General features: G+C 55.6%; 1 protein-coding gene across 3 annotated transcripts in view; it reads left to right on the top strand.

The window, feature by feature from the left end:
• The first annotated feature begins 3,967 nt into the window (after positions 1-3,967).
• CACNB3 (calcium voltage-gated channel auxiliary subunit beta 3) overlaps positions 3,968-15,028 on the top strand; it is a 13,536-nt gene continuing 2,475 nt past the window's right edge. Inside the window, exons 1-13 of one of the 3 annotated variants that reach the window (XM_087814687.1) lie at positions 7,197-7,372; positions 11,056-11,178; positions 11,404-11,526; positions 11,987-12,102; positions 12,379-12,443; positions 12,658-12,677; positions 12,873-12,953; positions 13,165-13,223; positions 13,388-13,497; positions 13,646-13,797; positions 14,002-14,097; positions 14,440-14,589; positions 14,826-15,024. In XM_087814687.1, the coding sequence (XP_087670813.1) occupies positions 7,328-7,372; positions 11,056-11,178; positions 11,404-11,526; positions 11,987-12,102; positions 12,379-12,443; positions 12,658-12,677; positions 12,873-12,953; positions 13,165-13,223; positions 13,388-13,497; positions 13,646-13,797; positions 14,002-14,097; positions 14,440-14,589; positions 14,826-14,876 (1,191 nt within the window). In that variant the 5' untranslated portion in view covers positions 7,197-7,327 and the 3' untranslated portion in view covers positions 14,877-15,024. Of the gene's footprint in view, positions 4,079-7,196; positions 7,373-11,055; positions 11,179-11,403; positions 11,527-11,986; positions 12,103-12,378; positions 12,444-12,657; positions 12,678-12,872; positions 12,954-13,164; positions 13,224-13,387; positions 13,498-13,645; positions 13,798-14,001; positions 14,098-14,439; positions 14,590-14,825; positions 15,025-15,028 lie in introns of those variants that run through there. The other 2 variants (XM_016201218.2, XM_016201217.2) reach the window with 2 other exon arrangements.

Below are 15,028 nucleotides of genomic sequence, written 5' to 3'. Positions count from 1 at the left end.
AGCCAGAGGGGTAGAGGGGAAGAATCCAAATACAGAAAACACAGAACCTCAACCCCACTCACTCTAGCTGTACATCAGGGTCAGGTGAGCCTTCTGGGGCCAACCTCAGTCTCTTGTTGGCAGCACCCCCACCTAAAGAATGACCAAGTCCCTTTTGTCCCAGACTTCTGAAAGCCCTGGGCTGCTTCAACTGCCCCTGCTAGGGGAATAATTTCCCCAAAGAGCTTCACCCCTTAGGCTCATAATCTGAGTCAAACATCTCAGAAACCCTCACCTTCACCCCCGTCTCCACCCCTACCCCACCTCTTTTCAACCCCAACTTCCTTGGCTTGTAAACCCATGGGAGTGGAGGAAAGACTGAAATGACCCCTTGCTGTGATTCAGGGTCCTAAAGTGTTGAGTTTGGCAAGAGTGAAGGAGAGAAGACAGTAAAGTCCAGGCCAGCCCCCCTTTCCCAGGCCCTCCTGGGGATCCTGCTGCTAATACTCCTTCTTCCACCTGGGCAGCCCTAGAGTTCTGCTCCTGCACCAGCCTCATTCCTTCCTCACTCCAATCCATTCTGTGCAATTGGAATCAACCATCAGTGAGCTGGAGGGCAACTGAGACCTAAGACTGAAATAAACATATATCAAGCACCTACTATGTGCCAGACTCTAGGAAGCAAGAGAATGAGAGCCAAGAACCTCAGCCCTCTCACCTTCCCTCCTTCCCAGGTACCAGAGAACGCCCAATCCACAGAGCAGTCACACTGCCTGCCCCAGAGCAGGCAAGAGTCATAGCTGAGAGCCCAGTGCCACCAGAGAGTCCTGGTTTGGGAAGGAAGGTGCAATCTTACTGGGCACTGTCAGCAAGAAACTCTTCAGGCATATTTATAGCAAATGCTGTGTCAGGGGATGGAGCCTGAAAGTGCCTAGAAGCATCGAATATCACCATGGGCCCAGAGGCAGAACCCAGAAAAAAGAAGATAGATTGCAGCAGGAGAGACTGAGGTTTGATGTTAGAGGAACTTCCCCAGAGTAATATCTAGAGTTGGCAATGTGGATTCTCTGTGGAAGCTATTTCTGAGCCTTCTCAGATGAGATGGGTAGACCATTTTTGGTCTTGGTGGAGTTGATATAAAACGATGAACATGGCGATCTTTGTTCTCTGTCCTTGTGGTTCACAAGTTTTCAGATGCTAAGGCCACTAAGTGCCATTGTGCGGGTTATGCCTTCCTGAGGAGGTAAGTGGGGACTGAAACCCAACTCTAGATGAGTAGGGCAACCCCCAGGTGCAGAGCTCCATCTGCACAAAGACTAGCCAAAAGGGCTAGCAGAGACCCTGCCAATTATCCTGGGGCCCTGACAACCTGAGGATGGAGGTCAGAGAATAGGGTGAGCTGACCCCAGGAAGAAAGGATGAAGGCTGCCTGAGAAGCCCTGGGGGCTCTATGCTGGCACTGAAGAGGCCAAGCTAAGGCATGGATCCCAGGAATGTGTCCAGTCCTCTCAGAGGCCCCTCTTAGGAGGGTGCCAAATACTATGAGGTCAGAGCCAGAGATGGGGGCTGAGGGTAGGAGAGTGGGGAGGAAAAGGGTGTAGGTCTCAGACAGGGCCGGAAGCGGGTTAATCCTGCCAGTCATCTCATATGGAGGGGGGTGGGAGAGGACAGTTCTGGGGACCTGGGGGCAGGGCTCCCAGCTCTAGCTCTGAGGTTCCTACCTTCTCTCTGTGGCAGAAGGGAGAGGGATGTGTGGTCCAGCAGCTGGAGTGGAAATGAGAAAAAGTGAAGGCTGCAAAGCTGCCCCTATGCACCTCAGATTCCCTCTGATAGGCTCAGAGAGAAGTCATTGATATTTCTATTTTAAAATAAGGATTGGAGAGGGAGATGGTGTTCTAGTCTGTAGGTTCTGGAAGAGTGGAGGAAGGAAGGAGGGAGAGAGGGGAAAGCCAGGGACAATTGCTTGCATTGGCCAGCACACCCCACCCTCCCTTCTCCTATGGAAACTAAAGCTGCCCCAAGGCCCAGAGGAGCTAGTCCATTAGCTGTGGTCAGTGAGGGGTGAATGGAATGGGGGGAAGGTATCTCCCTCCAGGTCTTATTGCCAAATGAAAGGCAAAGCTTCTGCTCCAGTAGAGCCAAAAAAAACCAAAACATTAAAATCTCTATGCACATTTTAAACACAGACACACAACCCCTTTATCTCTTCTGAACAGTTGGAGCTGAGTAACCTGTAGGTAGGTAGGTGGTAAGGGAATCCTTGGACCTACTGGACTAGACCCCAGAGAGAGGGAAGGAGGTGCCTTCCCAAAGCGCTTTCCAGGTTAAGCCCAGCCTGAGGAGGAGGTGGGAGTGGAGAGAATTAGTTCTCTCCCAGTTTAGCTCTCTCTGGAATGATGGCAAGTGGAGGGTCAGCTAAACAGAGGGGGAGGGAAGTCTTCCAGAACTCCCAGGGGACGGGAGGATTGAGGGGAAGGTTTCTGGGAACCCCCAGTGGAAAGGAATTAAAAGGAAGGGCAAGGAGGGCGGTGGAGCACCCCTGATCTGAAAGGGAAGAGTTCTAGCTGGTGCCCGGGGGACCACAGTTATTCAGTTTCAGGGTGTGCCCCGTGTCTCCACAAGGGGGTCTGCTGTACCCTCCCGTTCCCCAGCCGCTGTCTTTGGTAAGGAGAAGAGTCTAGCGGGGGTGTTGGGGGTGTGGAGGGACCAATGAGAGGCAGATCCGCTCAGAAGGCGCAGGGAGGGAGCTGACTGGGGCTACACCCCTGCTCCCCCCTTCCCCCTCCAGAACTTGGGCTTGTCCTCTTTGACGTGCCCGCCCAGGGGTACTGACCCGTGAAGCGGTCCCTCCTGCACTCCCTCCTGCCCAGGCCCTGCCGGGTCGCCGCTGGGCTCAGTGGAGTCGCCTCAGGAGACCAGCATGGAGGTAGGAGCGATTTAGGGCTTCAGAGCAGCCAAGTATCTACAAGGATCCTGGGGGTGGGGAATTAAGCGCAGCCTGGGGTCCCATCCTAGGGGCCTGGCGATGGGATCGAAGTTCCTGTCAAGAGGAGAGTGAGGCGTCCGTCCTGGGCTTTGGAGGGGGGTCTGCCTCAGAGCGTTGGCTCCTCTGCTCCGGCCGGGGCAGCGCCTCCTGCTGGCAGGGCCCGACCCCTGCGGCCGACAGAACCGGACCCCGGGGCAGGTGCCGCCACCTGGAGGGCGAGTGAGTCCAGGGGACGCTGCAAACGTTCAGAGAGGAACCGCCTCGCCTCTGCCTTTCGCCTCCCAGGGCCGAGTCCCGGGACGCCAGCACCGGAGAGAGGAGTACCAGAAACTCCCGGGAGCCGGGCACACCCCGGCTAGGCTGCCTCCAGCTGGCCCCCTCAGGAGCCACAGGGTCTGGATCTGGGCCGGGGGATGGACGTGGCTTCCCTGGAACCCGGAGGGGGAGCCTTGACGCGGCGGCTAGCCAGCGGTACGCGAGCGATCTTTCCCGATCCGTTCCTCTGCTGAGGTCGGTCGGAGCCGCCGCTGGGACCGTGGCGCTTTCTGCCCTCGGACTCCGCAATCTGGGCGCCGGCGCGGCGCTGGGGCCGCGGGGAGCAGAACCTTCCGCCCGCAGCTTCGGAGTCGGGCGGCCCTCGAGCTACTCCTGCGCTTCTGCCTGCGGCGGCGCGAGCTCCAGAGTCCCCGTACCGGGGAGGGGGGTACAGGAGGACGTGGAGGGGGAGGGGCAGAGAAGGGACAGCTATGGGGATGGAAGGACAGTGGGAGGCACCCTGATAGACGCTTCAGGGACAGTAAAGAGGAAGAAGAGACGGAAATGGAGAGCGCAGGACTGAAAGGCGACGGGAGAGGGCGAGAGTGACAGAGATGGCGAGAAAGGGAGAAGGAGGGAGGGAGGAGGAAAAGGGGAGGGAACCCGGAGAGAGGGAAGGGGCAGGCGGCGGAGCCCGGCGCGCGTAGGGCGAGGCCAGGCGTGCAGGCGGGGAGCCGGTCTGCAGAGCCGCGGCCGGTCCTGCTCCCGCCTCGGAGCCCCTGGCCCGGGGGAGGGGGAGAGGCCGCTGGTCGGTCTATGTCTTTTTCTGATTCCAGTGCAACCTTCCTGCTGAATGAGGTAAACGCGGGGCCCCTCCCCAGTGGGTGGGAGGAGAGCTCCACTACAAGCTAGGAAATGGGCTGGAATTTGGGGGAGACTGCAGTGATGGGGAGGAAGACCAGAAGTGAGGCTAAGGGTGGAAGAAGAGGCAGTAAGAAAGGAGGGAGCAGCCGGAGCTGGCAGCTTCTAAGCACTTGGACAGGGATGGGAAGGGATGACTGCTTGGGGAGCCAGAAAAGGGGCTAGGAAAGAGGAAGGAAAGAGGAGGGCTCAGCCAAACTCCCCCGTGCCTCTCCCTGGGTTCCCTGGGGACAGCTAGAATGCTAGGGGTTTTGGCTCGTTCCAGCTCTAAAAGACTGCTGAGGAGGAAGATTTCCCTGAGGTCCTAGTGCCTGCCTCAGTTTCTCCATTCAATGTTCAGGGATCAGGATCTTCCCAGCTTCCTGGTGCACTTTCAAGAGAAGCTAGGTATCCTGGAGGCTCCCAAGAACTCCAGCTCCCAATCCTGGCTATCCAGGCTTTCCCCACTATGTCCTGCTTCCACGCCTTGGGTGCCTGCCAGCTGCCAGACTAACAGCTCTCTCCTTAGAAAGAGGAGAGGGCAGGAGGAAGCCTCTCCTCAAATCCTTTATTTGCCCTCAGCTCTCTCCCCTTATGCTTGATTATAGAAAAGGGGTTGGGGTGACATGGACAATGACAGGCACATGTCTTATTGCAGGACAGGCAGTCACTAGGTTGGTATAAGAACTGGAAGAGGCAGGTGTGGGTGAGGTGAGAAATGGGGTAGGGAGCATTCTGTAGTAACTCAGAGATAAGGGAAAGAGAGAGAAGCTCTGAAGCTCCTACAAGACCCAGAGGATGGGCCCAGGTATGTGGAACTTGAATCTATCTCCTGGGAGTGGTTGGCACAGCAACTCATGCTTCAGAAGCAGACTTAAGACGCAGCCGTTGTCCCAGAAGGGGATGAAGACAGCAAGGTGTATGAGGAAGGAATGAGGTTGATGGCCGATCAACTGTTACCTACAGTCCCCAGGACCCCCTGATGGTGGGGGAGATCCCAAAAGGAGAGGTCTGGGGAATGGATTGGGGGATTGGGAAAGAAGCAGATGCCTCAGCAGCTGTCTTCTTTATTAGAGTTATCTCCCAAAGCACCTTGAGGGTCATATTCTTTCACACCTCATGCCTCCTTTCTGCCCTCTGGAAGAACAGAAGGGATTAGAAAGGCAGAAAATAAGAGGAAGCTATAGAAATACTGAGGAACTAGGAGACGGCACAACACTGAGAAGTCAGTGTGTCTGGGAATTTCCAATACAGAAGAATTATATATATATATATATATATATATATATATATATATATATATATATATAACCTCCAAATGGTGCTGGACTCAGGAGAAGGAACTGTGAAAGTGGACTGCCTCCCCCAGTAGAGATGGGTCCCCTCAGCCATAGGGGATCTGACAAAATTGTTTGCCAAATTCAGCAGGAGGAAGAGGCTGGGCGGGACTTGACAGGCTATAACCATAGACTAAAGATGAACTTAAGGCCCCTTCTCTCCTTATCTTGCAAAGGGAATATGAACAAGTGACCTATGTGGGAAACCAGTTGGTTTGGGTGGTCTTTCTCTTCCATGCACAGTGCTTTCTCCCATAGATCTCATCAAACCCTTTCAGAGTTTCGGTTTTCTAGTTCCCCTGTAGCCCTGGAAGGTAAAGGGACTAGCAGATTCCTGGTATCCCCCTGCCCCTGGGTGAGAAACAGAATGGAGGAAGACTGAGCTCAGGCCCTCTGTCCATCTAACGCGGCCCCTGGGCTGGTGGGGGTTGGGGGAGGGCAGGTAGGCAATCAAAATTCAAAGGAGTACTTTTCGCTCAGGAGGTGGAATAAAGGAGGGAACTAAAGTGGGTGGATCTTTGGGGAAGTTTGCTCAAAATAAAGGCTGCTGTTTGGTTTCTAACCTCAAATCTCAGTGCTCCTCTGAAGGAGACAGACTGGTGCAGAGTGATCCTTTTGCAAAGGAGTGAATCTGGCCTTACGCTAGTAACTCTGGGGAGACTTGCCCTTCCTCCCCACTAACCCCAGTGTCGCCAGGCTCCCACCTTCTATCCCAGCCACAATTCCCCTACCTCCACCCTCTGGTTTCTTTCCCATCACTTTAGGCTCATCTAAAACAGCCCCTCCCTGTCCCAGTTCCCACGGATACTTTGGCAATGCCTGGCACAGTTCTTGGCAAGGAAGTGAGGAAGGGAACCCCCATCTTGGCCAGACTAGGGTGAGATCTGCCTGCGCAACAGGTGTGGGGCTGCCGGACCCAAAACCTCCTCTAAGCACGGGTTAGGCGACACGGCCCTTTGCTGCAGGGTCCCAGCACTGAGGGGCCCGAGCACCCGGTGGGGCTGGGGCTACTTTCATGGCACTGGCCTGGAGCCGCCAAACCCATGCTCCTCAGTACCACTGCGGGGTTCGCTTTTGCAGTCTCTGGGGCCGCCAGGGCCCAGGCGCTCCGTCCGCTCACCTGGGGCCCCTCCCCCGCCCGCCTCCCGCCCCCCGCCCCCGCCCCGCCTCTTCTGTCTCCCCATTTTCCTGTCTCCCCCTTCCTCCCTCTGCCTCTAGCCTTCCTACTCTCTCTCCTGGCCCTCGGTAACCTGCGCCCGCTTTCCCGTCTCGGGTCCCCGCTCCCCGCGGCTCTCCGCGCCCCTCCCCTCCCCCTCTCCAGCCCTTTGTTTCCCAGCGGAGTATTTCCTGGGTTGCCGAGCGTCTCTGTCTCCGCATCTCTTCTCGCCCCGCCTCCTCCCAGCCTGGATCCGCCCGCCTGCAGTCTCTCCACCCCTTCCTCCCCGCAGCCCCCTGGCCCATAGGTGCTGGGGGACCCACCTTCTACCCAGCTCCGGCGCGCTACCCTCTCCGGGCCGGGTCTTGGGCTCCCCGGGAGGCCCGCGCCTCCGCCGCCACCCCCGCCAGCTCCCGGGGAGGGGGCCAGGTGGGCGGGCACTATTGTTTTAGCTGCGGGCGCCAGATTCCTCAGCCGCGCTCGGGGTGGTACCGCCAGGGTTTGGGGGGTGGGGTGGGGGGAGCGGTGATTTGAGCTCCCAGCAGCTGGTCTTCGCGGCTCGCTCCCTGCTTCTCGCTCCCTCGCTCCGCGCCGCGGTCCGCAGGGCTGCCGGGCTCAGTGGCATCTCCCGGGCGCGGCCCGCCGTCCTCGCCCCTGCCTCCGGGCCGCTCCCGCCCCCGGCGCCGCTCGCTTTCCCCCCACCCGGACTCCCCCATGTATGACGACTCCTACGTGCCCGGGTTTGAGGACTCGGAGGCGGTGAGTGCCCACGGTGAGGGTGGGGGTGGGGAAGTTGGGTGACACCTCCTCTCCCTTGGACCCTTCTCCCGGTTCTGTACTTTGAAAAGACGCCTCAGTGGCTGAGCAGGGAGTGTAGAGGGGCGCTCCAGGAAAGTGGGAAGATGGGTTTTCATGTCAAGGGCTCCCCAGTTCCCCAGCCCTAGACCAAGAATCAATGGTTGTGTGCAGGGAGGGGGTAGTGTGGGGGAAAGGCTCGAGCAGGTGTCTCCAAAGCCCGGGTCAGAAGGGTAGAGGCAGGAAGGACTGGAGGCTGAGGGCACAGGGGCTTTAGAAAGGGCACACAATGTCTGGAGTTCCCACAGGAGGATTTATGGGGTCTGAAAACAACTGCTACAGGAGAAGGGTCTCTTATGTCTCAGGGGGACAGTCCAGACCTCCTGTGCCTCAACTAAAGGACAAATTTAGGGAACCTGGGAGAACCCCAAAGAATCAGGTACCAGCCTCTTCAGACAGATCACAAAACTTGGAGATCTCCATTAGTCTCTTCTCCTTTCCAGCCCAAGCTTGTCTTATCCCCTCAACCTCCCTCCAGCCCAGCTTCCCTCCTAGGCTGAAAACTGGGCACCGAGCACATGGGTGGGCCAGCTGACTGAGCCCCATACAGTCCACGCCTCCTGCTGAGGTGTCCTCAGAGCAGCAGGCATCCTGAGCGCCTGCTCAGCATGGAGGACCTGGAAGTGAAGCCAGAGGAGCTGAGGGCCTGGGGATGGAGAGGAAGCTCTTTGCTCAGAGAACCAGGCAACCGATAAATATTTAATTCTCCTCTTTGCTTTTATCTCCTGACCCACTGAGACAAATCAGCTCATTAGGCAGTGATTCCCGGAGCTCAGAGAGCAGGGAGAGTGCCTGGAAAGAGGGGCAAGGATGGGGAGCAGCTTCTCAGTCCCTTCTCTCAAACAGCCTTCAAGAAGGCCTCCTTAGGAGAGGACCACTAAATGGTTGGGAGGGGTCCCTGATAAATGTGAAAGGTAGAGCACTCCAGGGTTGAAAGTGGAGTGTTGGACTCTTCTCCCATCTCTTGCTGCCAAGCCCAGGATAGATGAGTTGTAGGACGCAGAATAGGCAGCTATCAGTCCTTTTCTGGGACTGAACTCCTGCTGGGCCAAATTCCCCATTGGGCCTCTGGGGCTAATTACATGGCAGCAAGAGCAGATGAATTTCAAGGCTCTGGTGGACACCTCTTTCTGATGGTTGAAGGGACAGCTGGCACATCCCAGGGTGCCAAGGTGAGCTTAAGAACGAACCTTCCTACAGGGCTGGAGAGCCCTAGAAGGTTCTTCCCATCCCTGGTGAGAAGGCAAGAGCTTCCCCAAGGTAGAGACTGACATGTGGATGGTGTTGGGGGCAGTTTGTTAACCCATCACTCACCCCACCCCTCTCTGGTCCCTGGATCACCCTCCTCCACTTTCCTTTCTCTTGCCTGGCTCCTTGCTCTCTCTGAGGCCCCCTCTGAAGCAGTAGGAGGGAGATCAGGCTCTAAATAAATCCACCGGCTCATCTCTCTCCTCTCCTTCCCCCGTGCCAGGCAAGAGTGGAGCTGCAGTCTGCCCACACACTCACCAGGCAAGGGGGGCACCACTAGGGCACTGTGCCAACTCCTGGCAGCTCCTAAGTACTAAGCCTCTGGCTGTTTTGGCATAGCAGGGTAGGGGAGGCAAGACCCCAGATTAGACTTGGTGAGAGCATCCTGGCTTCCCCCAGTGATACTAGAGCATGAGAGACAGGTGAGCTCTGAGGACTTGGGAATAATGGAGAGAGGGTTCCATTCTGAGCTCGGCTCATTAAACATTTAGGGAGAGATGCTATCATTCGCATCCTAGGGCAAGAGGCCAGGTAATCCAGATGCTCCTGGCAGGGATATTGTGATGACTAAATTAGGCTTAGAGCCTGGAGAGCAGAGTAAAGGCTAGACTCCTTTCCCGGCACAGGTCTGGGCATCTAAGAGGCATCTGAAGGGTGTCTATCAAAATGAGAGGTCATCCTGCCTTGCCTCCTGTCTCCCAATCTGTTGGGCCCAATTCCCTTCACTCAGCCATCTCCCACAGAGATATATTCTGTATCTAAGACCCCCGAAAGGAGGTCCCCCACTCTACTGACAGTGTAAAGGTTGTTCCTGGGGCTCAGCCACTCTTTATCCCACTGCAAAGCTAGCCTTGCTTTGTTCTCAAGACGGGAATCAGTAGACTCTGTAGAATTAAAGACTACCCCCCCCCCCCCCCCCGTTGTCTTCATGCCTTCAGTCTACCACAGCATTGACTTTAGCTTCGGCCCTAGGGCCTGGGCTCATCAAGCTGACCAGCCCTCTTGCCCACGGTGGAGCTGGGGCAGAGAACATGGCAGACAGCAGTTTGTCTTCCCCACTGAAAGTCTGGCCTCTGCTGCCTTCTGTAGGTGGTAATGCACAGTGAGCTTGAAGGAATGTTCTTCAGTCTGAGAATATCCTAAAACCCCTTCTGTACACACACATACACACACACACACTCCCACTTGGATTCCTTATCTAGGCTCCTACCTTATCTCTGCCATCTGTACCTCAGAATTGATGGAAGTACCACTTCAGGCCTCTGATCATAAAGAGGGGAAACTGGGGCAGAAAACAAAAGATTCCCTTTACTCTAGACTGAGGGGGAGACCCAGACATCCTGACTTCTGTCCTCCTGTCCTAAGGTCCAGCTTCCCTTGCTCATTTGTGCATCTCCTCAGCCTTGAAGGTGAGCTCTGCAACCCTCCAAATTCACCCTCATTGCCCAAAGACCCTTACTGTGGGCAGAACTCAGACACTCTCCTGGCTCAGGTTACTAAAGACCCCCTCCCTACGTCCCCATGGTCCTGCTCCTCTGCTGGGTTGCATGGCACCAACCTGGCCTTCCTCCAGGGCTGATATCCCCTTGGGGGTGGGGCGGTGAGATGTGAGCCAGGTGGTGGGCGTGGCCCAGCCTCACAGGCTCTTGGAGGTAGCTTTGTGTTGCCTTCAGTCTGTCTTGTTTGCTCCCCACATCTGGTCAGTTGCCCCAGCAAGTGTGAGAGGAAAGTGGGGGTGGGAGAGTAGAGAGGAAGAAACCCCCAGGAACTGGCAGCTCTGTGTCCTCTTCACCCTGAAAGGGTAGGGACTGGGGGAGATGAGATCTAAGGGGTGGATGGCTGTATCCTGACAGGACCAGTGCCATGCCAACCAGCATTTCTTGACGGTTTCCAACTGGCTGTATATCTGCGAGGCATTTTAAAGGGATAATGTCTAGGCTGCTTTGCAGGCTGATGTGAACAAGGGGGCTGGGTCGCCTGGATTCAGAGTCATCTTCAATATATCATCTTCAGTACATCTTTCCCGCTGCCTCGGAGGAGGACGTGGCAGAGGGGAGAAAAGGGAGGAAGGAGGGAAATGAAGTCTCTATTCAAAGCTGCAGTATTAATAGGCTTAGGGGGAGGGACCCAGATCTTAGCACATATGGATTGTGTGGCATTCCTACAGCCCCAGAGGGCCTGAGGCCCTTCTCAGGGAAATTGGAGGGACTGTTGGGGCCCAGCCACCCCTGTGGACATGGAGAGGCTGGGGTTTGTGGAGGCACTGCTATAGGGTTCTGAGGGTGCCTCTATATGATCTTTCACCTGAGCCCAGGGATCACAGCCTCTCCCCCATCCAGGGTTCAGCCGACTCCTATACCAGCCGTCCATCTCTGGACTCAGACGTCTCCCTGGAGGAGGACCGGGAGAGCGCCCGGCGAGAAGTGGAGAGCCAGGCTCAGCAGCAGCTGGAGAGGGCCAAGGTATCCTCTTGCTTGTGGGCTGGGGGCAGAGCAGGCCAGGCTGGGTGGAAGCTTGTGCTCTGTCCTAAGTTCCTAGAAGTCAATGGGCAGAATATACATGAGTGTGAAAGGTTGTGTGTGTGTGATGGGTGGAGATGGGGCTTCCATCCTCTGCTGATGGGGCAGTGCAACTGGAAGGGGCGCTCTGAGGCTCCCCTCATTGGCACTGATGGCCAAATTCTCCAGCACAAACCTGTGGCATTTGCTGTGAGGACCAATGTCAGCTACTGTGGTGTACTGGACGAGGAGTGCCCAGTCCAGGGCTCTGGAGTCAACTTTGAGGCCAAAGATTTTCTGCACATTAAAGAGGTGACCACCCCCATTCCCCAAATAGAAGCCATTTAATTTCCCTCCCCTTGCCCCAGTTCCCATGCCTCTTGGTTTATTCCTCAGTCCATAAACAAGTCCCAGACTCCTCAGCTCTTATCCTTAACACACACCTGTATACCCCTCTATCCAAAACCCTATTCTGAGTCTCCATCCTTCTGAGACCTGGCTTAGGCCTCAGTCTCCATATGTGTAAAGTGAGCAGTTAGATTAGCTGCCTCGTAGGTCCCCTGTGACAGCTGTGATATCTCACACTGAAATCTTGGGGGTGGCTCAGACCTAGCTGCCCTTCCCTCTGGCACTTCTCCTGTCCCCTCCCCTTGTGCTCCCTTTGTCAGACCAGCTCTGTGATAGCCTCCCTGGCTCTTTCACACTGGAGAGCCAGGACTGAGGTGTGGGTCACCTCCCCTCATCTCCCCTTCCTGCTCCACTCCACACCCAGAAGTACAGCAATGATTGGTGGATCGGGAGGCTAGTGAAAGAGGGCGGAGACATCACCTTCATCCCCAGCCCCCAGCGCCTGGAGAGCATCCGGCTCAAGCAGGAGCAGAAGGCCAGGTGAGAGCAGGGCTGTGACTCAATAAACATTCTACCCCCTAATGTGGGCACTTTACCCAAAGTCCGCTTTACTACGCATGCACGCATATCCCACCCTCATAAATACACACCCAGTTATACATATTTACACTGCACAAATATACATGCATTCGCACACAAATGCACATATATCACACCTCCCTCACTAGCTAAAATATAAGAAAATGTATACAACTGTTAAATAATGTGTAGAACATACACACAAAGGCGCTTACTGACCTCCCTTTCTGCTCTCAGGAGATCCGGGAACCCCTCCAGCCTGAGTGACATTGGCAACCGACGCTCCCCTCCTCCATCTCTAGGTAGCCTCTCTCCAGCCCACCTGTCTTGGGAGGTGGGTCACTAAGACACAGGGAGCAGGGAGATTCTCCCCAGGTGAACTGTGTGGGAAGGGGTTGATGGAGGGGTCAGAAGAACTGGGAGAAGCCCAGTGTCTCCCCCCCCCCAAGGGAATACCTGCCCCCAGGGCCTTTTCCCCTTCACCAACTTTAACCTTTTATTTCCTTTTTCAAAAAGCCAAGCAGAAGCAAAAGCAGGTGAGTCAAGGAAGGGACCTGGGCTTGGGGGCTCATGGCTCATGGCTGTGGGAACAGGCTTCTGGGCAGTCATTGTGGAGGGGCAGCAGAACAGAGAGGGAGGGAGCCTAGAACTTTTGAATCGGCCCTGCACCAGTCAGGCATAGAGCAGGCCACCAGGCTATGACTTTGCTTGACCTCAGGTCAATTCTGCAGGCAGAACATGTTCCCCCATATGATGTGGTGCCCTCCATGCGGCCTGTGGTGCTGGTGGGACCCTCTCTGAAAGGTTACGAGGTGAGCAGAAGTCCTTGACCCCAAAGAGTCACCTCTGCCATGCCTGCTATGGGAAGGCCCCAGGGACAGTGGGAAGGTTATTCTCCCCCACACCACTCCCAAGGCCTGTGTGTGGAGGGGCTGGGCTCCAGAGCCAAGCCTGGGTATGCTGCCCTTTTGCAAAAGGGCCCTCGGTCAATTCCTTTTCCTTCCTCTCACCTCTCCCACCCAGGTCACAGACATGATGCAGAAGGCTCTCTTTGACTTCCTCAAACATAGGTTTGATGGCAGGTAAGCTGCTCTGGCAGGAGAACCAGGAAGATCATTGCCTCCTAACAGATATCTGTAGCAAGGTCTTTTCTAAAGGGAAGTTAGGAGTTAGGAGGTCCTGGGTAAGGAGGGGCCTAAGAGCTTGAAATTTAGAAGTGAGCTGTGATTCTCCAACGCCACCCCAGGATCTCCATCACCCGAGTCACAGCTGACCTCTCACTGGCAAAGCGATCTGTGCTCAACAATCCTGGCAAGAGGACCATCATTGAGCGTTCCTCTGCCCGCTCCAGCATTGGTAAGAAGTCCCCAGCTCCTGCTTTTCTGCTCACATGGGCCTTATTGGGACCCTTCCTCCTCCTTTCTTTTCCCCAACTCCTCCTCTGCCTGCCCAGGCCTTGATGAACACCCTCTCCCTCCAATTCCTTCCCTTGCTCCCTCCATAGCTGAAGTACAGAGTGAGATTGAGCGCATTTTTGAGCTGGCCAAATCCCTGCAGCTGGTTGTGTTGGATGCTGACACCATCAACCACCCAGCGCAGCTGGCCAAGACCTCACTGGCCCCCATCATCGTGTTTGTCAAAGTGTCCTCACCAAAGGTAAGTCAGAAGCAGAGGTGGGGGGGCCCCCAGGGCTACCCTCCTAGAATTCACCACAGCTCAGCTTGGTCCTTGCCCCAGGGCTCCTGAGTTTCCTTTTCCTGATGCCAGATCACAAGTGGGGGACATGCCCAGTTCTTTCTAGGCCCAGCTCTGCCCAGGGCCCCCAGGGACTCTGGGCCTCACTCTGCCCTTTCCCCTCAGGTACTCCAGCGTCTCATCCGCTCCCGCGGGAAGTCACAGATGAAGCACCTGACTGTACAGATGATGGCATATGATAAGCTGGTTCAGTGCCCACCAGTGAGTGCCTGGGGCAGCTACTCCTGTGCCCACTCTTACTTTTCCAGGGCTTTTCCAGAGATGGGTAGGGGACTGCTGCTTAGAGCAGGGATGAGGAATGTCCTGCCTGTGGGCCTTATATTTCTGGCCCTGTCAAGGCCTCACCAAAGAGAAACAGTTCCAGCCATCACATTAGGGGCAAGTTAATTGTTTGACCAAATATAGCAGGCTAATTTTTAAGCTGATAATTTTGTATGGCCCACAAATGATGTTATAAATATCCAAATGGCTCTTCGCAGAAAAAAGGTTCTCCACCCCTGGCTTAGAGGAAGCCAACAGTCCCCATTCCCCCTTCTCTCCCAGGAGTCATTTGATGTGATTCTGGATGAGAACCAGCTGGAGGATGCTTGTGAGCACCTGGCTGAGTACCTGGAGGTTTACTGGCGGGCCACCCACCACCCAGCCCCTAGCCCTGGACTTCTGGGTCCTCCCAGTGCCATCCCCGGACTTCAGGTAATCATTTCCAGTGGGCATTGATGCTTAGGCTAAGCCAGCCAAAGCATGCCCCCTCCCCACCCAGACACTTGTCCTTGGCCTCCAGTTTGAAGGCCAAGGGATCAGAGAACTCAGCTCTGCTGTACAGAGCTAGGGCAGATGGATGGAATAAATCAATACAATGCGTAATCAAAGGTTACTTTTCTAGGGCTCAAAAGAAACTCTCTCAAACCTTTCTCTGGTCTGTCTTGAAGGCAGAGCCTGAATTTTGCAGGAGCCAAAAGCTCCAGTTTTCCGTATCTTAAGAGGAAGAACACATCAGTATGCTTCCTTTCTTGCACTGCTGCCTCTACCAAGGAGCTGAGGGTTGAAGTGGAAGAATCCCCCATCCTAGTAGAGATGGGAGGGAGGCCGAGGCAAGGTCTGTACTGCCTCACTTAGAGCTGCTGTGTCACCC

This window comes from Miniopterus natalensis, chromosome 2 (assembly GCF_054644295.1).
Source record: "Miniopterus natalensis isolate mMinNat1 chromosome 2, mMinNat1.hap1, whole genome shotgun sequence".
NCBI lineage: Eukaryota > Metazoa > Chordata > Mammalia > Chiroptera > Miniopteridae > Miniopterus > Miniopterus natalensis.
This window is presented reverse-complemented; position numbering and strand designations above follow the sequence as displayed.